Source organism: Zea mays, chromosome 5 (genome assembly GCF_902167145.1).
Source record: "Zea mays cultivar B73 chromosome 5, Zm-B73-REFERENCE-NAM-5.0, whole genome shotgun sequence".
NCBI classification, from domain to species: Eukaryota; Viridiplantae; Streptophyta; class Magnoliopsida; order Poales; family Poaceae; genus Zea; species Zea mays.
In genome coordinates, this window is record NC_050100.1 from 225,754,342 (window position 1) to 225,779,551 (window position 25,210).

At 43.9% G+C, this 25,210-nt stretch overlaps 1 protein-coding gene across 1 annotated transcript in view; it reads left to right on the forward strand.

Moving 5' to 3' along the window:
• Positions 1-25,210, forward strand: part of LOC101202728 (uncharacterized) — a 76,308-nt gene that overhangs the window by 41,308 nt on the left and 9,790 nt on the right. Inside the window, exons 14-32 of the mRNA NM_001398272.1 lie at positions 661-995; positions 1,077-1,129; positions 1,216-1,276; positions 2,566-2,647; positions 2,717-2,766; positions 2,849-2,935; positions 3,465-3,590; positions 4,023-4,126; positions 4,217-4,301; positions 4,394-4,554; positions 4,737-4,860; positions 4,932-5,029; positions 7,406-7,535; positions 7,637-7,788; positions 8,371-8,480; positions 8,578-8,703; positions 8,830-8,898; positions 8,985-9,165; positions 16,270-16,414. Coding sequence (NP_001385201.1) covers positions 661-995; positions 1,077-1,129; positions 1,216-1,276; positions 2,566-2,647; positions 2,717-2,766; positions 2,849-2,935; positions 3,465-3,590; positions 4,023-4,126; positions 4,217-4,301; positions 4,394-4,554; positions 4,737-4,860; positions 4,932-5,029; positions 7,406-7,535; positions 7,637-7,788; positions 8,371-8,480; positions 8,578-8,703; positions 8,830-8,898; positions 8,985-9,165; positions 16,270-16,414 — 2,279 coding nt within the window. The remainder of the gene's footprint in view (positions 1-660; positions 996-1,076; positions 1,130-1,215; positions 1,277-2,565; positions 2,648-2,716; positions 2,767-2,848; positions 2,936-3,464; positions 3,591-4,022; positions 4,127-4,216; positions 4,302-4,393; positions 4,555-4,736; positions 4,861-4,931; positions 5,030-7,405; positions 7,536-7,636; positions 7,789-8,370; positions 8,481-8,577; positions 8,704-8,829; positions 8,899-8,984; positions 9,166-16,269; positions 16,415-25,210) is intronic.

Sequence of the window (25,210 nt, forward strand, 5' to 3'; positions counted from 1 at the left end):
TGTCACATAGTCAAAAAATGTTGGGAAGAAATCTCGGAAGGGCCTCAACTCCCTAATTATCTTGGTAGCCTGGGAGATTTGGAAACACAGTAATCTTTGTGTTTTTGAGGGGGCTAGGCCTTGTGTTCAAAGTGTTATGTTGGATATAGTTGAGGAAGGAAATGCTTGGTGTTTAGTTGGAGCTGCTGCCCTTCAGAGCCTGCTCCTAGCTCCTGGTCGTTCCTAGTAGTTGTATGTTTGCGCCCCCTTATCCGTTTCTTCTTCTTAATTGCTATCACACACAGCTCTCCTGAGTTTGTAAAAAAAAAGGGCGTCATATAGTCAGTCTCATTCTCATCAATTGTGAATACAAAACAAGACTGCTGTGCAATAGGGCGAATGGCTACACATGATTTTGCAGTTGATCATGATATCTAAATATCTGTGGACTTCACCTCTATGAGTTTTTTTGGTAACAATGAGAACAGCTAGAGCTTCTGTTGCAGTAACAATATATTTAAAAGTTCTGTGCAAGAATGATGAGATTTATGAGCACATTTATATCAAAATAGCCGGGCAAAAGGATAAAACAATTTACTTAGCACAAAATTGGAGGAGCATTATGTTTGTTGAGATTACAGAAATTGTCACTATCATTTAATCGGGTATTTTGTACTGCAGCAATCTTGGATATCATCTTGAGCTGGAAAGCAAGAAGAAACATGTCTCTTGTTGTTAAGCTACGATACATCTTGAAGTTACTATCAGCTGCTTCTTGGGTTGTGATTTTGCCTGTAACTTATGCATACACTTGGAAGAATCCAACTGGTCTTGCAAGAGCAATTAAAAGTTGGCTTGGTGATGGTCAGAATCAGCCATCATTATACATTTTGGCAGTTGTGATTTATTTGGCACCAAACTTGCTGTCCGCTACACTATTTCTTTTCCCTGTAATTAGGAGAGCTCTTGAGAGATCAAATCTTAAAGTCGTAACATTCATAATGTGGTGGTCGCAGGTATTTCTTGTTTTACCTTTTTAAGCTGATTTTGTTCTTACTACGCTTTAGGTAGTATTGATTAATCTAAAACTTATACAGCCTCGCTTATTTGTTGGAAGAGGAATGCATGAGGGCGCATTCTCCCTTTTCAAGTATGCTTGCCTATCTCAGTTTTTTATTTCTTTTAGTTTACCATTGAATGCCTTTAATGAGTGTTGTTGGCTTGTTGCGCTTGTAGGTATACAATGTTCTGGGTCTTGCTTTTGGCCACTAAATTGGTTGTGAGCTTCTATGTGGAGGTATTATTTGATCAATGTCTTCATTTTTTCTATTGTACATGTGCATCCGTATATTCAGGGGGAATATATATGAAATCCCTAGCATTTAGTTCAAGTTCTAGACCAATTCTTTGCTCCGACAGGAGGATAGATTGTACAAGAGTGAGGCAGTTCAACAATTCTTTAGATGCAAGTTGGGACCTACAGAGCCTTCTTCATGGGGTCTATCTCCTTTGAGCCATGGAAAAGGTTGTGGAAGACTTGGGCTCCCCCAAAATGCAAGTTTTTCCTTTGGTTAGCAATAAGGAACAAGTGTTGGACCGCTGGCAGGCTCCAAAGGAGAGGATTGCAGTACCCGGTGTGTTGTCCCCTATGTGATCAAGAGCAGGAAATAGTCCAGCATATCCTCTGCACCTGCAGTTTTACTAGACAATTTTGGCATCTCATTTTGTCGTCCATCGGGTTAGGTGACCTCACTCCGTTTGTTGATGAACAGTCCTTTGTTGAGTGGTGGGGAAAGACTCTTAAAAAAAGTGCACATGTGCAAGAGGAAGGGTTTCAATAGTGTCATAATTCTTGGGGCTTGGTGCATATGGCTCACTCGTAATAAGGATGTTTTTGATGGAGTGAGCCCTTCCATTAGCTCGGTTAAAAGGTTGTTTTTAGATGAGTTGATAAGTTGGAATAAGGCGGGAGCTAAGCATATAGACAGTCTGGGGCTTATTATTACCTTAAATAGGGTCTAGTGGGGCCTGGCAGCCCTCCTTTTTGCTTTGTTTCACCTTCTTGGGTGGTGGAGAGGAGGCTTGGGTGTTATGTCTTGGTTTTCGGGTCCAGTGTTTTTTTTTTGTTTTTTTCTGCCCTCAGGGCGTTGTATTTCGGTCCACTTAGGACCTTCCTCTCTTAATATAATGATGTGCAGCGCGTTCGAGAAAAAAAAAGAAGTGTAAGTTATGTAGTAGCAGGTCCAAAATTGTGTATGTTAATGGACCTCATGCAAAATGGGCTTAAAAAGTGATTAACATTTAAGCGAATAAAATGTGTATCCTACTACTCTCTATGTGAGTTCTGTCTCATCAAAATCTGCGAAACTTTGTTTATAGTCCCTTGCTCTGTCCGAGGCTGGGGTTAAGCATGTATCAGACAGACCTTTTTTCCTCTATACAAAGATACACAGCTCTCCTGGGTATTCGATAAAAAGAGATTCAGGATAGAGAGCTGTAGATTAGTTGACATTTCCTCCTTTTGTTATTGATAAGTCAAAATTTGGGTTACTCACCTCTCATGTGTACCTATGTCCTATCGTGCAGATCAAACCACTTGTGCAGCCAACAAAAGATATAATGAAGGAGCCAATACGAACATTTAAGTGGCATGAGTTTTTCCCCCATGGTATACCGCGAAATGATGATCTTCTATTAGATATTTTGATATTTGCTTAATTTTCTTTTTAATCTGCAGCAAATAACAACATTGGTGTTGTCATTGCGCTTTGGGCTCCTATTATTCTTGTATGCTTCTTGCCCTTTTTTGTTGTCTTGAATGGTAGGCTCTGTTGCTCCTATTTTGACTTACCCTAGTTGAGTGCTTTAGGTCTATTTCATGGATACTCAAATTTGGTATGCAATTTTCTCAACGCTAATTGGTGGTGTCTATGGGGCTTGTCGCCGTCTTGGTGAGGTTAGTAAAGCTTGCCAATAAATTACTTTATTATTTTGTAGACTGGGGTTGGTTGTGCTTGTTTCATTGTGTGACGTTATATTTTTAGTTATTCTCCTATGCAATCTTCAGCAACAAATGAAATATTTGCTTTCCTATCTGGCCTTTTTTCCCAGTCTCAGTATGCAGTCAGGTTCTGCATCGAAATCTTGTAGCATAATAGATTAGCTCAGTCATGTCCTCAAATTCATCTATTTTTTTGTGTCTATTTGCACCAGTTTTTGAAATCGGTATCACTGGATATGATCTTCAGATTTAAGTGTCACTTTCTTTTAAAATTTTTCTGACACATTTCTCTGTTTGAGTTGATAGAAGCTCAAATTCTTCTGACACACCTCTTTTGTGTGTGTTCATGTGTATGAACACTTAGCTTGTTTCATGCATACAGAGCTTTTGGGCTGCATTGTACTTTTTGATGGTTCTTTATTATTAATTTATAAGTGATCTAACTAACTTACCCTGTGCACTGTTGCTGGTTTCATGAGATCAGATAAGGACATTGGGGATGTTGAGATCTCGGTTCGAATCCCTGCCTAAGGCTTTCAATCAATGCTTGATTCCATCTGACACAAGCAAAAGGAGAGGATTCCGGGCTGCTTTCTCCAAACCTTCTAAGGTGTGGATTCTTTTTTCTAACAGCTTTTACTTGAGCGAAAGGGCCTCTAGCTGAGTTGGTTAGGTGGTCTGAGTAGCACTCCTCAGATCCTGGGTTCGAGTCCCCGTGGGAGCGAATTTCAGGCTGTGGTTAAAAAAAATCCCCTCGTCTGTCCCACGCCAAAGCACAGGTCTAAGGCTCAGCCCCGGTCGTGGTCGTTCTCACATGGGCTTCGATGCCGCTGTGTATGGATGGGGCAGGGGTTCGGGGGGTTTTCTCGACCTGTGCGAGAAGGTCTTCTTCTTAATACAATGCCCGGGGGCTGTCTTACCCATCGCAGGTCGAGTTTTTTTAACAGCTTTTACTTGAGGCTACGTCTAATGTAGATTCTTGCCATGGAAAATATGTATTACACTTTTTTTGTTTGTCACCTGGTACATTTGATTTTTTTAGACATCTGAGGATACCAGAGAACAAGAAAAAATAGCCGCAAGATTTGCTCAGATTTGGAATTTAATTATCACAAGCTTCCGTGAGGAAGATTTGATAGACGACAGGTGCAACATCCTATCTTTACTCATGCATATATAGACTTCTTTGTTTGCCTTCTTGCCAAGGTGTTGTTTATGATATTAAAAAAATGGCAGAGAGAAGGACTTGTTACTTGTTCCATACTGCAAAGATCGTGATATGGATATAATCCAATGGCCACCATTCCTGCTTGCCAGCAAGGTATATTATTCTTGTAACTTGTTTGCCGTCTATTTCTGTGCTATCTATTTCGATGAGTTTTTTTTCCAATTTTTTTATTGACTGTATTTCAGATTCCAATAGCATTGGATATGGCCGCAGATAGTGGTGGAAAAGATCGTGATCTAAAGAAGAGGATGAAATCGGATCCATATTTTACTTATGCTATCAAGGAATGCTATGCTTCTTTCAAAAACATCATATATGAACTAGTGATCGATTCACGAGAGAGAGGGTACATTTGACATTATTATGCTTTCATTCATATTACTACACCCTTGACTGTTAAGGGCTTGTTTGCTTAGAAGGGGATTCCCCTCAATCCCCTCCAATCCCCTTCTAAGCAAACAAGCCCTAAAGCTTAAGTTTTGTTTTGAACCCAATTGATAAAGTTGATATACTATGCGATATTTTCAGTTACATACAAAAGATCTTCGATGCGGTGGATGAGCACATAGCAGAAGAGACTTTGATAAAGGAGCTGAACATGAGTAACCTTCCTACCCTAAGCAAGAAGTTCATTGAGCTGCTTGACTTACTGGTATAAAATTAGTTATCATTGTTCTAATAAATTCAATGTGGAAAATTTTTATTCTCGTTCTTTCAATGCAGGAAAGTAACAACAAAGAAGATCATGATCAGATCATCATATTGTTCCAAGACATGCTTGAAGTGGTTACAAGGGACATAATGGTTGACCAGCTCAGCGAGTACGGAACCTAGAAACCATTCTACACATTTGATGAGTAGCCTTTAATCATCATTTTTTTTCTCGAACGCGCAGGAGAACTGCACACCATTGTATTAAGAAGATAAAGGAAGAATACCAAAATACAGAATACCTTAAAGGCAGAAATAAGCAAAAGAAAAAAAACAGAAAAAGAAGAAAAGGTAAGGAGAAAAAAAAGGAGAAACAAAATAGGAAGAGAAAGAGAGAGGGGGGGGGGTGTGCTGGGAGCAGCATCAACGAACAGGGGTGCTGCGAACAGCACCAAAACATCCAAGCCTAGGGCCACAACCGCCTGAGATCCTTTGCACCAGCCATTCCCCAAAACTTGATATGATCTTGAATCTCAGTGAGGATTTTGTTGATGTTTGGAGAGGCCCCCTTGAATACACAACCATTCATGTGTTTCTGTTACAATGTTATTTACGTTACTGTGTATACCCTCCCTTCTAATGGGCCTTGACCCACAATACTCAGCTATATATATACACTCCCAACCCTGATTAGGGTTAGCGTTTCTCCAACTTGGTACCAGAGCCGGTTTCTCTCTCTTCTCCCCTTCCTCCCACCCCACAACCTCCCCACGCTGCTACAGTCCGCCGCCGGCCGTGCCCTCCCCTACTCGTCGGCGTTGCCTCCTAGCCAGATGCGCTCCCCTTCCTGCCGGACGGTCGCGTCCCCTCCCCCGACGACCGCGCCCCCTCCCTCCGACGCCTCCCGACGGCCGCGACCCCTTCGATGGCACGTGCTTCCCTCCGGAAAGCCGCACCTCTCCGACGGCCTCGCCTCCAGTTGTGACGCCCTCCACGGCCTCTCTGCACGGCCGCCGTCGGCTGCTCCCTCTGGTCTGCGCTACCCCAGGGTCTTCTTCAAGCTCTTGCCGTCCCTGCTTGGCCACAGTGAGCCGCTGGTCGCGCCCTGCCTGTGGTCGACCTCGCCGGCGCCACTCAAGCGCCCTGCGTAGGCTCTCTCCTTCCCTTGCCGGCGCGGCCCCGCCCCCGCGCTTGCCGGTGCGGCCACGCCCCTGCGCATCCCTTTTTTTTGGAAAAATGCAGGAGAACTGCGCCTCAATATATTAAGAAGAAATAAGCCCAGGTCAAAGAGACCTGAAACAGAGTACAAGGCCTCCTTAGGGAGGCCAAAAACACAGGAAACTTGGCCAAAAACACAGGAAACCAAATAATATTATATTATTTGGTTACAAAATGGATATTAAAGAAGTTATTCGGGCATAATGAGAGTTGTTTGGCTGGTGTTTGGCTGGTGCATCAGCTCTGCAGGACCTCCTGCTGCGCCAGCTCCCTAGGGGACCTTAGCAGTTTTCCTGCTGGTAGTCGTTATTGGTCGGGTTGTTACCTTGTGTGTGTGTGGTGCGTTGTGTTATTGCCGGAGGGGTCTCGGCCTAGGGGCCTTTGTAATTAGGGGTTGACAAGTCTTGTCTCTCCTATGTTCTTTTTTTCTTCTTAATATAATGACACGCAGCTCTCCTGCGTTTGTTCAAAAAAAATAATGAGAGTTGTTTCTTTTTTTCTTGTAGGTATAGTCGTTCAAAATTTCTTGGTGTCTCCTATAACAAAAAAACTTGGCCGGGAGGGAAACACCGCCCTCCCGGTATTATGTTAAGAAGAGACCGAAACATGGTCTCGGCCGAGAAAATCCCCGAACCCTGACCCCGCATCACTAGCGGGCCATCACCGTCCACTCTGCAACGGCCCTACCGGAGGGTGGCACATGGGACGTAATCCGATAGCGGGCGAGACATAGCGAGGGGATTTTTTTAACCAAGCCCGAAATTCGCCCCCGAGGGGGATCGAACCCGGGACCTGGAGGTGCTACTCGAAAGCCTTAACCATTACGCTAGAGGCCCTTTCGCTGGTGTCTCCTATAACATGGTGCCATAATGGGGCAGTTTGATCATATTTGGTTGGTAGCTATGTTACCACACATGTTTTGCTATGGTGGCTAACGTTGGTCCACACATTTGTGCCAAGAAAAATAGCCACCTAACCTTAGGTAAAGTTAGGCAAGAAACATGAGTCCATAACATGTGAACCAAAAAGCTAAGAAGTTAGAGATTAAGTTACGGGAGGGACCAAACATTATGTGAGTAAAGCTGTGGCCACCTCAGTTTTGGTGTGGTAAATTAAGTTGCCAACTGAAGATGCCTATCTTATTATGTGAAAACATCAGTGTTCTTGATAGACAAAAATGTTTTTGTTCACAATGAATAGTTTGCAGTTACTCAGGTGGCCACACATAGTTTTTCATCAATATCTTTGGTGATCACAGCTAGGTTCTTGTTGGTTGTTTATTGTATTTTCTTTTGATATATCTATTATTATAATTATCTCTTTGGCAGACTACTGGAATTGATACATGGTGCAAATAATAAAAGATCTGAAGGAATGACATCACTTGACCAACAAGATCAGTTGTTCACGAAAGCTATTGATTTTCCTGTAAAGAAAACCCAAGCATGGAATGAAAAGGTTCTCTTTCTTGTCAGACTTTATTTATTATTTTCTAGTATTAAATGTACTTAATCTTGAATAAAGCTATTTTTGTGATTATGTATATTTATTGGTTTCAGATAAAAAGGCTTCGACTTTTACTCACGGTGAAGGAATCGGCTATGGATGTCCCTACAAACCTGGATGCTAGGAGGAGGATATCTTTCTTTGCTAATTCTCTTTTTATGTCGATGCCAGATGCTCCAAAAGTGCGGCAAATGTTGCCCTTCTCGTAAGTTATACTCACTTTAAGATCTATACTATAACATTCCTAGCTGCCTTTTATGTTTTACTAGTGAGTGATAACAGACTTCGATTTATTATCCATGGAGTTATTATGTTTCTATTTTACTTAGATATTCAACACTATTTTCAGTTAAATAAAGCTTGTTGGCTCTCTTTTATATGTGATATCTCTTTTGAGAAAGAAAGCTCATCCTCACTTAGTGATCAACAAAACATATTAGCTCCAGATGGAAGGTAGTATCTTGTAGATAAACTAGAAGAGAGATGAAAATATCTATACCTGTACACTTTGCACACTTAAACATTTTTTGTTGTTCTTTTGATGAAACTCTACACCTTTATTCCATGAAGTTATTGACTACAAGTGATTTATTGTGTCACAGTACAATCCAAAGCTTTATGGGCCAGTCTTAAATTATCTACATGCATTATTGACTAACATGCGATACAGTTCTATTCATATCCTCAAATCATATTGCTTTCTTTTGTGAACTTTTGTTAACTAGAGTTACTATACATGTTCTAATTACCCTTGTTTTAATTCCTCTTCACTGGGTGGCTATTGCAGTGTCTTGACTCCTTATTATAAAGAAGATGTTCTTTTCTCTTCACAAGCACTAGCAGAACAGAATGAGGACGGAGTTTCCATCCTTTTTTATTTGCAAAAAATCTACCCAGGTTCTTTGCTGAAATTTTGATTGTGGCTAGGCACACCTCAATATTTCCACATTCTTCTGATAATGAAAACAATGTTTTCTATCCAACATCCTTGCAGATGAATGGAAAAATTTTCTTGAAAGGGTGCATTGTGAGAGTGAAGATCAACTCCACGAGACTGAGCATTCTGAAGAGCAGCTTCGCCTTTGGGCATCATACCGGGGACAAACTTTGACAAGAACTGGTACAATCTTTGGCTTCTGTCATAGCTGCTACTATATTTTCTTCTCTCAATGAAACTACTTTGTATATAGTACATGTTTGATAAATTCATTAATTTAATAATTGTTTATTGTTGTGCTTTTTACAGTAAGAGGGATGATGTACTACAGACAAGCTTTAGTCCTTCAGGCTTCCCTTGATATGGCCAGAGATGATGGTATTTTCTGAATACTTGATAGCTGATCCTATTTCGATACTCTAAGTATTTTATGACTATTTCATTATTTGACTTGCTTTCTTCAGACCTTATGGAGGGTTTTAGAGCAGCTGACCTGTTATCTGAATCTGATGAATCACCACTATTGACTCAATGCAAAGCTATAGCTGATATGAAATTCACATATGTTGTATCATGCCAGCAATACGGTATTCAGAAACGTTCTGGTGATCCACATGCACAGGATATTCTGAGATTGATGACCACGTAAGTCTTGATTTAAAATAAAATATGCTGATTGATCCCTGTGGTATTTCATGCTTGCATCACAACTAGGCTATGTTCTATTTACTGAGTACCCACAGGAAAACAGATTATGAACTGTAGTAAAATAGACTATGTTCTTCTTGTACTGATACTGATCCATTTTGGATCTTTTTCTCTTCCTACTTAATGAAAAGATGCGCATGTCTCTTGCGCGTTCGAGAAAAAAAAAGTAAAATAGAGCAAAATTGTGTTTTCACAATATTGTCTCGTCCTCCCAAGATATAAGTGAAAGCAAGAAGAATTGCGTATAATGCATGGCTTGTATTGCATTGCGTTGAGCCTCTCCGGTGGTATATATAGAGTACATATGGCAATATTATATTACAATATCCTAACTACTAAATATATTGTGACATACCTCGCAATCTTAGCGTGAGCATCACATACGATATGTAGAAGTCAAAAGCTAAGATCCGGCAATCGTAGCTACATCACAATTTAATAGTAGCAACTGGAGTAGAAACCGATGATTAGCTCATGCAGACTATAGCCCTTTTCAGTTAACAAAGTAATCGAGGTTGAGGTGGAGGCGGTTGAAGTCGTGGAGGGAGCAGCCACTGCTACCCGAAGGCGGGCAGTTCAGGTGGACGATCTTTCTCAAATGCGAGTACTCTTGACGCAAGGTATGACAAGATGTTGGTGATGAAGACTGAAAGTCGCCTAGAGGGGGGGGGGTGAATAGGCGAAATCTGAAAATTATAAACTTTGACCACACACTTCACCCGAGGTTAGGGTTAGAAATAAATAATAGTGAATTCGGAGTGCGAAAGATAGTTTTTGCTATGAGTTGCTCAATCAATGCAGATAACTTTGGGAGCAAACTCAAGAGATTGTAGCAAGAGAACTTTTGAGAGAGAGAGAGGAGAGGGAAGAAACAAATCGAATGGTGATGATCAACACAAGTGAACACGACGATTTGTTTCCCGAGGTTCGGTTCCAAAGAACCTACTCCCCGTTGAGGAGGCCACAAAGGCCGGGTCTTTTTCAACCTTTTCCCTTTCTCAATCGGTCACTTAGACGTTGGCTGAGTTCTCTGTCGATGGGTATATCGGACAGTCCGGTGGTGCACCGGACACTGCACTGTTCACTGTCCGGTGAGTGCCACGTCAGCTGACCGTTGGGGTCTGGAGCTGTTGACCGTTGAAGTCGTCTGTCCATTTTGTGCACCGGACAGTTCGGTGCGACCTGACATCGCAGACCGTCTCTGAACTTTTGACACTTCAGACTGCGGTGCAGTCGACCGTTGGCGAAGTCGACCGTTGCTCCGTGGGCTCACCGGACAGTCCGGTGACACACCAGACAGTCTAGTGATTTTTAGCGGAGAAGCACTGCGAATTCCCGAGAGCGGCCAGTTCGCTGTGCGCGCCAGCCTAGGCACCGGAGACTGTCAGGTGCACACCAGACACTGTCCGGTGCGCCGCAGGCTGGTGCAAATCTGTTTTGCTCCATGCTTCTAGAATTCCCAAGAGGTATTTTTCTTATGTGTGTATTTGAACTTTATGCATCTAAGAAAATATCAACTAGGCAAACTAGTTAGTCCATAAGATTTGTGATGGACGTTAAACACCAAAATCGATTATAGGAAATGGTTGAGCCCATTTCCCTTTCAAAGACCCAATCAACATGACGAAGACCACTGCAGACAGACAATGCACAAGAGATTGCCCACATGGGATGATAATGTAGATGTAATAGCTAGAGGACACATGAACATGGGTGGTGGTGTTGCGGGCCAAGGAAGAAACATACTAGTAACCCTGTTGTTCGAAGAGGATGTATGTAGTATTCGATGATGAGGGGGCACAGAATCCTAGTGGATTGTGCACAATCAGCTGATCAAACCGAAGTACATGTGAGGTGGGATGGGATGACCGAGAAATGACGTGGGCATTACATGTTCGGTAGATGCTAGTGTAGTCGATGGTGGACGTTGGAGTAGAGAAGGTAGGAGAGCCAAAAGAAGGATGGAGGACCTGCGAGAGAAAACCTTGTTGGACTCGACGTAGAAGTTGACGCTTTAGGGTTTGAGCCCACTGCCTAGGATCTAAACCAAAACTCGTGATACCATCTAGAAGGAATAGAACTGGGTGGAATTGAATTATGTTGCATTGAACCTTGGTAGTATATATAAAACTAGAGTTGTTACGGGAGACTCTAGAATCCATATGTTGCGGAAATACATATGTTGCGTTGGATTTTGCCATAAAAGGGATCGAGTCTAGAATGATTATATACATGATAGGATAGGAGTAGTATCAACTGAAGAAAAACTTGTCCAACATTGGTTGAGATGGTTTGGACATGTCTAACCGAGACCTCCAGAGGCACCGATGCTAGTGGGATCCTAAGGTGCGGTAGTGATGAGAAGAGGAAGACCAAAGTTGACATGGGAAGAAGCAATAAAAGGAGACTTGAAAGAATGGGATATACCCAAAGATTTAGCCTTGAATAGAAGTGCATGGAAAACAACAATGCGATGCAAATGACAAATTGAGTTTAATTTCATAAATTAATCATGCGAGAGTCCTGAGCTGCTCATGACCGCGAGCACGGCTAGTATACTAGTTTTACACTATGCAGAGGTTGTACCATTTACCCACAAGTCATGTTACCCATCCGCCACGGGTTGTACGAGCCCCATACACCTCTACCAAGGAAGCGAGGCAGGGTAACACTACGAGGCTTTTACAAAGTTACACTAGCTTTAGAAAACCCGCTACAGTTTCTAGGGAGCGCAATGCAGGAATCCCCTGTCTGAAAAGCCATCGCAGCAAAATCAACCCGAGAACTTCCCTACACCGACAACTCCCCTACTGCCCTTGCCCCTTTCGGGTAAGGTAGACTTCCACTAGCTTTCCTAATTAGTCAGCCAAGGGCGTCTCATTCCACCCTTGTGGTGGCACATGTTTCTCAAGTTAAGCTCCATGTTCCAATTAACATAATAGTCTTATCATGAACAGAATAGAATAACAATAATAAAGAATGACCATGTGTAATAGTTATCTCAACACCCAAAACCACATATAGAAATAGCCAAGACTACCCAAAAGTTCAGGGGTAAACAAGGTGTAAAGATGACCAAACTAGGGTGACCTATTGGGTCCCATCAAAATTAAGCCTATGCATGCCAAAATGATTATAGAGATCATTATTGGGTAAATAAAAGTGGTCAAGGGCACTACTTGCCTTCAACGAGCTCCTGCTCAGCAATTTCCACCTGTTTGGTACTGGGGTCCTCGTTCACTTGCTCGTCTACTCGAAGCAATACAAACAAACATGGTATAGGAAAAAAATAACATCACACCAAACATGAGAACAGAATGCATAATAATAATCTACGCATCGTAACGAAATCATAGGTTCGAGAATCACTAACTTCGGAGTTACGGATAACAAGTTATGTTTTTCCGAAGTCTTTGTGTTTGGTACAAAAATAAGAGAAAATTCCTTCAATGCCATCGAAACTTATATCAATCCCTTCAATGCCATCAAAATTTATAGCTTCCCTTCAATGCCATCAAATTTAAATTTTAATCTTTTTTTATCGAACGCACAGGAGAACTGCACATCTTATATATTAGAGAGGAATAAAAACCTTATAAAAAGGAGATGTTGCTGAGCAAGTCCCCCAAGGACCCTACATAAACCGTTAGTTTGAAGCTAACGCTGTTAGTTATATTTAAAGCAAATCCCTCCAATGCCATCAAAATCTATACCGATCCCTTCAATGCCACTAGAAATTGGTTCGGTCTATTTGGGTTTTAAAAATTTCAGAATAAAAAAATGGACCAAAATTTTAAAATTCCACGATTTTTAAAAGCTTCTGTCCAATTGTCCATACTTTTTGAAACTCCAAAATTACTTCAATATATTTGCTTCCTAATAATGTTGAAAAAATATTTGAAAACCCGAATTGATCAAATTGTTATAAACGAATAAACACATAGTTTTCTAGGTTCTATAAAAATATATGTACTGAATTTTTTTAAAAAAATATTTAAATACTTTTTAGAACCCAAAAATTTTGAAACGCGGAGTAATTTTTGGTGTTCACAAAAAAATATGTACTAAAGTTTTTGAAAATTGTGGAATTGGTCCATATTTTTTTATTCTGTAATTTTAAAAACCCAAATAGATTAAACCAATTCCTAGTAGCATTGAACGGATTGATATAGATTTTTGATGGCATTAGAGATATTTGCTTTAAATAGAACTAACGGCGTTAGCTTCAAACTAACGACAATGACATTTAAGGGATTAAAATTTAAATTTGATGGCATTAAAGGGAAGCTATAAATTCTGATGGCATTGAAGGGATTAGTATAAGTTTGGATGACATTGAAGAGATTTTCTCCAAAAATAACTAAGTGATTAATTTTAATCTAGGTTTCATGATACAACAGAGTTACTAAATGATAAACAATATTAAAATAAAATTATTGCAACTGGAATGGATTAAAAAGGAGTTAAAATGAATTTTCTAGGAATTAAACAAGATTCTGGAATTATTTTTACACTAAAAATCATTTTCTACATTAATTCCTCTGATTTTATTAACTTTCTGTTCTGCGCGCATAAATACCAGGAAGTTCAGGGGCTGGTTTACAAGAATCCAGGGTCGGTGTGTAATTAATTTGCACAGGGTGTGGACTGCGGGTTTATTCCTAAAATCCCTAGGGTTTCTTACGCAAAATGCCCCGACCGAAGGGGTATCAGCCGACCTGGACCACTCGATCCGAAATTAAGGGATAATATTAGATCCTGGTTAACTCCAACCGGTACACGACGACCGCCCTCAGATGGAGGATCTATGGTCAGGATTCGATGCAACTACACTCAGCTCCCAGTCACCCGATCAGAGATCCACGGTCAAGATTGATCGCGCGAAGTGGTATCACGCCATTTAATCACGACCGTTCAATGATGGATCTACGGCCCAGGCCCCAACTCTCCGGATTTAATCTCAACCGTCGTCACGAAGATCAACGGCCGAGCGCCCGTCTTCTACCTACCTACCTACTGTCAACCGCGGCGGCGCGGCCCTGTTTGGCGGCGGTCCTCGCCGGAGTACGACCCCACGCGCCCCGGAGATTCCCCGGCTATCCTAACCGACGCTACACGCTGAGCAAGAAACTTCTAACCTAAGAGGTGTCTCATCGAGAGTGTCGCGACGGAGCGCCCTGTCCACGACGGGGTGCGAATCGGAAGCTCCCAGTAGACGCCGGCGAGCAATTGTGGTGAGGTGGCACCAGTCCTGAGGCAGGAAAGATCGCGATCACCTCCGGGACAACGTCATGATCACCCCAGACCTGGCACCGAGGCTCGCGCGCCGGTCAACTTGCCGGTCGACGATGGCGGACCCGACCCTGAGCTCGGGGCGGCGGTGGCTACGGTATTGTTCAATGGATGCGGGGGCGAGCGGACGAGAAGAGGGGGGGTCATGATTGGCCGATATTTATGGTCCGAGGGGCCACGACTCCAGCCGGTATCCACCCCGAGATCCTCGGCGGCAGGTACGGCATCACCGGCGAGATCGGCGCGATCACATCGTGAGGGGAAAATCATCCGAAGCAATTAGAAAGCACACTGGCAGATTTAAATGTAGGGTGCTACGGGTTAGAGTGGTTGTTGGATAGCAAGAATCCTTGTAGGTTCTCACTTAAATAATGTGTTGTGGGCTCTCTAAATATTGTTACAGTACCTGCCAGTACCTTTTAGGGTTTTGTGTCCTCCCCTATGTATTTATTCTCTCGTTCCTATTGTAATGGGCCTGGCCCATCTAATTCAGCCTATATATCTATCACCGAACCCGTTGAGTGGGTTTAGGGTAGACTAGGGTGGCGCGCTGGAGGGGCTGTAGATCTCGTGGAGGAGCTGGCGCATCCAGGATGCCTTTGCCACGCCGTTGGCCACAACGCGATACTCGGCCTCTGCACTGGAGCGGGAGACGACGGGCTGCCGCTTGGCGACCTAAGAGACGAGGTTGGCTCCCAGGAACACGGCATAGTCGGAGGTGGACCGACGTGTGTCGAGACAGCCGACCCAGTCAGCGTCGTTGTAGACCACAAGTTTCGACGTCGAGGATGGTCGGAGGAGGAGGTCGTAGTCGAGATAGCATGCCTGTGGTGGGAGTGGTGTGATAGGATGCACCAGAGTCGGTGACCCAGTCAGATGATGGTGGGGCCAACGCCATGGTGCTGTATGCGGCGGCGAGGGCGGCAGGTTCCCAGCCTCCAGCGAACGGGGACCATGGTGTCGTGGTAGACGGCCCCGTAGGCGGGAGCTAAGGGGGGTCAGGGTCGGTGTGGGCACGTCGTACGGAGTCACGCCGTTCCACCTCCGGTTATGTCGTGGTCCTGGGCGCCAACCCCGTCTCTTGGGCCACCAAGCGGCAGGTCGTCGTCTCCCGCTCCAGTGTAGAGGCCGAGTATCGCGTTGTGGCCAACGACGTGGCAGAGGCATCCTGGATGCGCCAGCTCCTCCACGAGCTCTACAACCCCCTCCAGCGCGCCACCCTAGTCTACTGTGACAACATCAGCGTCGTGTACCTCTCCACTAATCCTGTGCAGCATCAGTGCACGAAGCATGTGGAGATCGACCTGCACTTCGTTCGGGAGCGTGTCGCAGCAGGCGTCGTTCGGGTTCTCAGCGTCCCCACAACACTGCAGTTTGCCGACATCTTCACCAAAGGGCTGCCATCGAGTGTATTCCTAGACATTCGGTCCAGTCTCAACATCTGTACAAGCTAGAGTTGTGACTGGGGGGGGGGTTAGAGTACCTGTTAGAGTTTTGGGTCCTCCCCTATGTATTTACTCTCTCGTCCCTATTGTAATGGGCCTGGCCCATCTAATTCAGCCTATGTATCTATCACCCAACCCCTTCTAGTAATCGATCCATGCCTTCTATTTTTATTCCCTTTAGAAGATTGATTTAGGTTCCTTTTTGTGTTCTTTGTTTTTTCTTTAACCATTGCAACACATTGTTTTATGTTACTTGTATCGAAGCCTTGAGCTTCAAAGTGATTGAAAGGAAAATCTTTGGCAGTTATCCTTCACTTAGGGTTGCGTACATCGATGAAGTCGAAGAGCCTAGCAAAGACAAAAATAAGAAAATAGAGAAGGTTTACTACTCCGCATTGGTGAAGGCAGCAGTAACGAAGCCTGATGATCCTGGCCAGAAACTTGATCAGGTACTGCAAAATGGTTTTTAATTCATTGTTAGTCGTGTTGGATTTATCAAATTATATTGTTATGTTTGTACTATAGTTTTTTTACTTCTGCACATGTATATATTGGATCTTCTTTTTTTGTCTGTAGCATATTAATCATGCTAGTTTTTTTTATTTCGTGGATCTGTAATACACCCATTATGGGGCTTGAACCCACAACCAGAAGGTTAAGAGCTTTGTGCTCTACTAACTGAGCTAGGTGGGCTTGACATGGAAGGAGGCAATAAAAATGACTTGAAGATGAAATATATCTAGAGAATATGGGTGTAGAGAAAGCAGTTGTGAGTTGTCTGCCTGAACCGTTGAAATGTATAAGTGTATTGCCTTCTCTCTCCTAACATCTTAATCTTTTGTGTTGAACTGTTTAATGCGTCCACTCTAACATGGTATCAAAGTCAGAGGTATCGAGTTCGAATCCTAGCAGAGGCTTTATTTATGCCTCCACTCCTTTATTTCCATGTTTGTGTCTTACTCTTTGGTTGCACGTGAGTGGGGGTGTTGAAGTATATAAGTGGATTGCCTACCTTCTAACAACTTAAGCTTTTGGGTTGAACTGGTTAGTGCGTTCACTCTAACAACAGTCACATATGGACTTGGATCACACAGTCTGTGCCGTTTCCCTCCTTCACACGATCCTCAACAATCTCATCCTTGAGGTGATTACCAAGGGGGGCTAGGTCCACTCTGAACCTACCACGACCCTCTAAGGCTCTAGCCTTGGTAGACAGCCCCAACACCCCACTACTTCCATTACAACACCTAGGGGTCCGCCTTCGTGCTTGCTTGCACCATTACCCTCGAGGGTTTAATCTAAAAAGGCCTTGCCAAGCTCATGAAAGGAGTTCTTCATGCCCTTCATCTGGCGACATTACTCAGTAATGGAGAGGTCCCCTTGGACGAAGTTACGAAAGGCGATGTCGAGATGAATGGTGTGGGCCTCACCGTTGTCGAGGAACTGCTCCTCAATGGCAACCCAGGTATGGTGAGCAGTGCCGCGGCGCTTGCGGATGATGTCTTGTATCTCGATGGCATGCTTATCAAGGCGTCCTTGAAATGTTGCCTAGGCGCTAAGGCGTGTCCGGAACCTTAGCGTCTAACGCGCCTTGCCATGGAGCGTAAGGCGTCCGCCGCGGCGCAGGGCGTCCGTAGGGCGTTGACGGGGCGTCATCAAGACGTCATTGGGGCGACGCCTTGGCGGAAGGCTGTGGCGGTGATGTGCATGGCGTTGCATCGACAGCATGCGACGACGGTGGAGGAGGGATGTGGGGAAGGGGAAACAAGAGATGATGGCGGCGCATGTGAGGTGAAGAAGAGATGCCGACGACTAGGGAGGGGAAGAAAGATGTTGTCAGTTGCAACTGGAGACTTATGTTTTAACCTAAAACTGGTGTTGGTCAGATAGGCTAGGACAGTTGGGCTATTGGGCTGATTGATTGTGGGTTTTTTTTATTTTTTTCCTATTGCTGCCTACTACTAGGCTAAAATGAGCTTACTAGACTTATGCTACCTTGCTTATTAATTTTGAATTAGTGTTATATAATTGATATTTGATCTAATCGTTTGCATTACTATATAATTAAGGCATCGCTTCGCCTTACTCTTTACCGCCTAAAAGATAAAAAGGGGGTCGGTCGCCTTATATCACCTTATCGCCTTAATAGCTTTGTTTGATGGTGATGATGCTGAGGATCCAGGAGAGGACTATGTTGTCCATCCATTGCCAGGTGATGACGGGACCGTTAGGCATATAACATCGGTGAGGACGTGGCCTTTGATGGCATAGCATTGTAGGGTGAGGAGGATGAGGTCAGGCCAGTGGGCATAGGCACAGGAGACCAGGTCGAGGACCATGGTGGTTGGCGTTGATAGGAGCCTCGTGTGCCCGGGGAACATTGATATCATCGTACTCGAAGGGGTCGACGATGATGACACCCTTGAGTTGATGCTTCGCCTCCGCAAGCTAGCAGGCAAGAGCATCAGTGGCGGCACACTCTTGTATTCAGGCAAGAGCAATAGCCCGCTCGCGCTCCAAAGCAACGTCAACAGTGGACTTGGCCGAGGGGATGCTAACACTGCTTTCTTCCATCTGCATGCTAAATATCGCAAAGGCAAGAATTTTGTTGGTAACCTGCTATCCAACGATGGCCTCATTTTGACAAGACACGAGAATAAGGAGGAGCTACTCAATGACTTCTACTCCAATCTGTTGGGTTGATCAACCGACAGAGAGCGCTCAATTAACCTGGAATAACTCCACATCCCCTCCCATGACCTTTCAATGCTGGACAGTCCTTTTACTGAGGATGAAATCTAGAAATCCATCTCATCCCTGCCTTCTAACAACTTCAAAAGTTTTCCTGTCTAGAATGAAGCTGCCTTCTAACAAGGATCAAATCTAGAAATCCATCTCATCCCTGTCTAGAATTCAAAAGTTTACGAACATCTCCAAAAGTTCTGTTACACCCATTCAATGTGGAGCGAATGAGCTGACCACCATTTCTGCCTTATTACCATGTGCTACAAAAAATTTTCCCTGCACTTACTTGGGGATTCCTCTATCAATCCGTAGGCTTGCTAACTCTGATCTCTTGTCGCTTGTTGATAAAGTTGCTGATAAACTTCCAGGATGGAAAGCCAATCTTCTCAGCCGGGCTGGTCGTCTTGTCATGGTTAAGATAGTGCTGTCTTCTGTCCCTATCTATCTTATGCTTGCATTAGAACTCCCTAAATGGGTTTTTAAGGCAATCGATAAGAGGAGACGAGGCTTTCTTTGGAAGGGGCAAGGTGATGCAAATGGAGGTAACTGTCTCGTGTCCTGGGAAGCTGTCCAGCGGCCTCTCAAGTATGGTGGTCTGGGTATTCTCAACCTGGAGATGTTTGGTTGGGCCTTACGTGCCAGGTGGCTTTGGTTACAGAAGACTGACGCGTCAAGGCCATGGGCTGGTCTCCCTATCCGAGTGCACCGTAATGCAAAGGCCTTCGTTGATGTGGCTATTACCTCAGTGGTAGGCAGTGGTGAATCTGTGAAGTTCTGGTCTGATCGTTGGCTCCTTGGTAAAACTGTGGCTGAATACTGTCCAACCCTTATCCAGGTGATTTCTAGAAGGGATTTAAAGCGAAGAACAGTAGCCGAGGGGCTCACAAATCGTCTATGGGTGTCAGATATTCGGGGAGGATTGTCTGTAATGGTCCTAGTGGAGTATCTACAGCTATGGAACTTGGTTGATGGGGTAGTTCTGCAACCTGACATCGCAGACCAACACATCTGGCGCCTCTCTGCTAATGGTACTTATTGTAGCAAATCGGCCTATGATGCTCTCTTTGTTGGCTCTATCCATTTTGGCCCTTGGCGACGTGTCTGGAAGACCTGGCCCCCCTTAAGATGCAAATTCTTTGTATGGTTGGCAATCAAAAACAGGGTTTGGACAGCTGATCGACCGGCAAAAAGAGGTCTGCCCCATCCAGTTGTTTGCCCTCTGTGTGATCAGGCCGAGGAAACCATCCAGCATATTCTTGTCTCCTGCGTGTTCGCTCGGCAGATATGGACGTCCATACTACACAATTTAGGTCTCCTAGCCATTGTTCCTCAGCATGGATGCACTCGTTTCTCAAATTGGTGGTGCCAAAGTATCAAGAAAGTGGAGAAGAGTCTAAGAAAAGGTCTTAACTCCTTGATCATTTTGGTCGCTTGTGAGATTTTGAAGCACCGTAATGCTTGTGTTTTTGAGGGGGTTGTGCCCTGCACCCAGCGAGTTCAGAGTGCTGTGATTGAGGAGGGCAGCGTTTGGTGTTTGGCTGGTGCATCAGCTCTGCAGGGCTTCCTGCTGCGCCAGCTTCCTAGGGGACCCTAGCAGTTTTCCTGCCGGTGGTCGTTTTTTGGTCGGGTTGTTGCTATGTGTGTGCGTGGTGTGTAGTGTTAATGTCAGGGGGGTCTCGACCTAGGGGCCTTTGTATTTAGGGGTTGACAAGTCTTGTCTCTCCTATGTTCTTTTTTTCTTCTTAATATAATGACACGCAACTCTCCTGCGTTTGTTCAAAAAAAAGTGTCTTTATTAAAGGAAGATCTATTCTAGACAACTTCATGCTTGTTCAACAAACAACTAAATTGTTCCACCAGAAAAAACTTGCTAGAATCCTTCTTAAAGTGGACATCACAAAAGCATTTGACTCGGTCTCGTGGTCTTTCCTTTTGGAAGTAATGAGGCAATTGGGTTTTGGGCAAGTTTAGTGTGATATTGTGTGCAATCTCCTTGCTTCTGAGTCGACTCAAGTTATGCTTAATGGTGAACCAGGTCAAAAAAATCTCATGTGAATAGGACACAAATAGGTCATACGACACTTGCTTTCACCAAACAGATGCTCAAGTTCTTCAACCTTGTAGACCTCGAAGAGTTTGATCTCTTGTTCACCAAAGCTTGATCGTCGGTTCCTCAAAGCTCGAGAACAAATTACATTCTATTCGCGATACGTAGCGAACATGAACATGCACAAGCAAACAAACATATACATATACAATTACATTGCACCAAACAAGGTAACAATTATAAAAACATGCAATACGAGATAGAGTTCGCTTCTCCGGTCACGCGAACAAGGTAACTCTCTGGATGGAAGGCTGAGTTATTGACTAAAGCTGGTCGTAAGGTGCACGTCCAACATGTCCTCACAGGGATGGTGATCTACTTGGTCATGGCTGTTGACCTTCCAGCTTGGGCCCTTAAAGCCATTGATAAGATTCGTCGAGGTTTTCTGTGGCGAGGCCGAAGAGATGTAAAAGGTGGCCACTGTCACGTGGCTTGGGGAATTGTTTGTAGGCCTCACGAATTGGGTGGTCTAGGCATTTCCAGCATGAAAGAACTTGCATGGTCTCTTAGAATGCGATGGCTTTGGCTGGCTAAAACTGAGCCATCTCGCCCGTGGGCCTCTCTTGCTATCCAGGTCCCTAAAAAGGTAAAAGATTTCTTCTCCATGGCTATGCAAACTGAGCTTGGTAATGGGGCTACAACATTTTTCTGGACTGATAGGTGGTTATCGGGTCACAGAATTGCAGAGTTAGTCCCTCGATTATTTGGGATCATTCCTAAGAGACGGGTTAGCAAGAGAACAGTGGTGGATGCTATCTCTAATCAGAGTTGGATTTCTGACATTCAAGGAGCTCTTTCGGTTGGAATTATCAATGAATTTCTCATTTTGTGGGATTTAATTGACTCAATTGTTTTAAGACCTCAAGTTGAAGACAAACATTTCTTCCGTTTAGCTGCAAACGGAAAGTTCTCCTCAAAGGAAGCATATAGGGGTTTCTTTTTGGGATCTTCTGAGTTTGAGCCTTTTCATAGAATATGGAAAACTTGGGCTCCTCCAAAAACCAAGTTTTTTATGTGGTTGGTCGCACACAGGAAGGTTTGGACAGCAGACAGGCTGCAGAAAAGAGGTATGGACCATCCAGAGAGATGTCCACTATGTGACCAGGATCAAGAAACCTTGGACCATATGTTGATCGGATGTGTCTTTGCTCGAGAATTCTGGTTTAAATTGCTTCTTCAAGTGAACCTGCAGTTTCTTGCCCCCCAATCTGAGGATAGTGCTTTTCTTGAGTGGTGGAGAACGTTATGTACCAAAGTCTCTGGAATTGCAAGGGACGGCCTCAATTCTCTAGTCATTCTGGGAGTTTGGACCTTATGGAAGCAACACAATGGCTGTGTTTTTGACAATAAGAGCCCCAGTATTGCTGATGCTATTAGAAGAGTTGAGTTGGAGGTTCACCTATGGGAGATGGCTGGTGCAAAGAAGTTGTCTTTGCTCACCGCCCCCATTCCGGGCATCGCTGCTAGTTAGCTAGCATTGTGGTATTTTGTGTTAGTTTCTTCTTTAGTCTTGGATGGGTTTCTGTATGCCTGTTACTGGCCGCCATAGGCGTCTCAGTTGTTTTTTCTGTAACTGTCCTTCTTCTTTAATATAATATTGCGCAGTTCTCCTGCGCTTTCGAGAAAAAAAATACGGTCACGCGAGGAAAAAGAAACGCTGAAATCAAAGCTACAGAAAGATATTACTTTCGAAAAATCCGTGTAATTGGATACTTAAAACTATATTCTTTTCTAATTTGATTTTAATTAATACAAGTCATCTGTGGGAGATCTCATTTAGCTTTAATCCAATTTATATTCTGAATAGAAAACATATTTTAAACTTGGCAAGTTATATTTTTACACGGAATTTGTATCGTCAAAATAATTAATTTTATAGAAGACGCGGCACACGAGAAATGGATTATCGTGTTCATGTTAAACCAGTAATATTACTTAATTAATTATCATGCGTGATGAAGCGAAATGACTTAATAATGCGTGCGGATAGCGTGCGATACGCGCGGGCAGCGCGTGACAACACACGAATGACGAGCGGACAACGCCACGATGGCGAGCGCATCAAGTGGAACAACGTACAGACAACATGACGACGTGTGCGAACAACGCGCAGGCGGCGGCGTGCACGACCAGTGCGAACGACGCGCGAATTAGCACGCGACCATGTGTGAAATAGCGTATGCGACAGGCGAGAAATACTAAATAGATGTCGTGTCTATACTAAACAAGTATTAATTCAAAAACATTTGAGTTAACATTAATCACATTAACTTGTATTTCTAAAAAATGTAAATTATAACTATAAGTTAGTTTTAAATGAAAAGCTGTTTTTTAATAACTATCGAATGAACAATTAACTAACTAATTAATCAAGATTGCGACATGACAAAATAATATTTTTAACATGTAGACGATATTACTACAAACCGAACACAACTAGAATGGGTCGAATAGGATCTACTGCATAAAATATATTGAATAAATAATCTTTCGCGGATTATAGCCGATGTGGCGCGATCTTTTTTCTCGAAAAACGCAGGAGAACTGCGCCTCATTTTATTAAGTAAGAAGAAAAAGGGTCGGAAAGTACCCGAATACAGGGCCTCCTTATGGCGGCGACCTCCAAAGCAGAACCAACCCCTTGGAAAAACGACGACGAGGAGGGGGTAGAGGCCACAACAGGGTTAAGGGAGAAACAAGCATAAAGTAAATAATCCATACACAACTAAAAGATACAACTTATCTCAGACATCGGTACTAGGAGCAGCTAAAAAGGAAAGACCCTTAGCTCCTGCAACCATCCATTTCTCCCTTTCCTCAGCAGTGGCCTCTAAGATTGTAGTGATATTGGGGAGGGGGCGTCAAACACCACTATGTTTCTGAACTTCCAGATCATCCAGGCTCCCAGAATCAAAAGTGAATTTACCCCCTTCTTGGTCATCTCTGACACAATATCAGCAATACGTTTCCACCACTGCAGGAAGTTTGTGTCATCCTGGAGAGGGGCAAGAATGTGGAGCCCAAATTTCCGAAGAGTGATGTACCAATATAATCTGGAAAAGCTACAAGAAACCAAAAGATGGTTGATGGTTTCAGGCTCTTGGTCACAAAGAGGGCATCTAGGAGGATGATTCAGTCCTCTTTTTTCCAGTGTGGCCACACAAAAGGCCACATGGGACACGAACGCAGAAAATTACCTCTAGTGGGATCAAATGTGGCTGTTGTCTTCCTCCTCACGTACACGCACACAGGGGAGGACATGGCTGAAACCGTCGTGGTGCTGGGGTCACTACTCCGGCCGGGGGTAGGCTCGCCGGCCGCGGGGATGAGGCGGGGCTAGCCGGTCGCGCAAGGGGGCTGGGCGGCTAGGCGGGCCGAGGGTTGGCGCGCAGGGGCACTGCCCTGGCCGGCAGCCACTGGCAGGGAAAGGGTGGAGCGCATGGGGCCGCTGGGAGGGTTGAGCGCCGACCTCAGGACTGCTGGTCGAGCGTCGGGCACGCACTCGTTTGGAGGGCTCGTCTGGTCGGCCACGCATGGGTGGGGAACCAGAGGGAGCCGTGTCGTCTGACACCAATGGGGAAGGTCGCGCGAGGGGGGAGTGGGGAAGAGAGAGGGGGCACAGAGAGAGAAGGAAAACAAAGACGAAGAGGGGGCACCATGGAGAGGGGCTGTCGAGATGGATGGACGCATACGGAGAAGGAAAACAAAGAACTTTCATGGGTAGCAATGGAGAAAACTCACCGGAGAAAATCGTCGATTGGCGATGAATCGGAGGTCCGATTGATGAACCGAAAGCACCAAGACGAAGCACTCGACGAGATGAACACAGTGGTATCCTCGGATTTCGCCGACGATGCACGGATTGAAAATAATTGCTCGCAGAGTTAGAACAGCCCGAACTTCTGCGAGGAACTGACGGCGCTATGGATCTCGACTTGCGAAATGGATCTGATATTTGGAACGGGCTCGGCGAGAGGATTCCGACCATATATATATATTGCTAGGGTTTAAAGATAGTTTATTTTTCGAAATAAGTCATTTTTTAGGAATAAAATAATTCCAGAAAAAGCAGAAATCATATTTAATGCATGAAAAATATCTAGAAGGTTCTAAAAATTATAATAAAATTCCTAGACATGATTTGGCATCCAATGAACTCAAAGAAAACATATTTAGTGCTTTTCAAAATGTTATTAAGTACCTCAAATAAATATATTTTGGTTTTCGGAAAATAAAAAATTATTTCAGAAAATATGAAAATTTACCGAAAGTTTCTATAAGGTATATTAACATGTTTCAAACACCTTTTGCACTTAGAAACACTATGCAACGACATGAATGCAACAACCAAAGCACCTCTAGGGCTCACTTCACTAGGCTTACATCAATATAT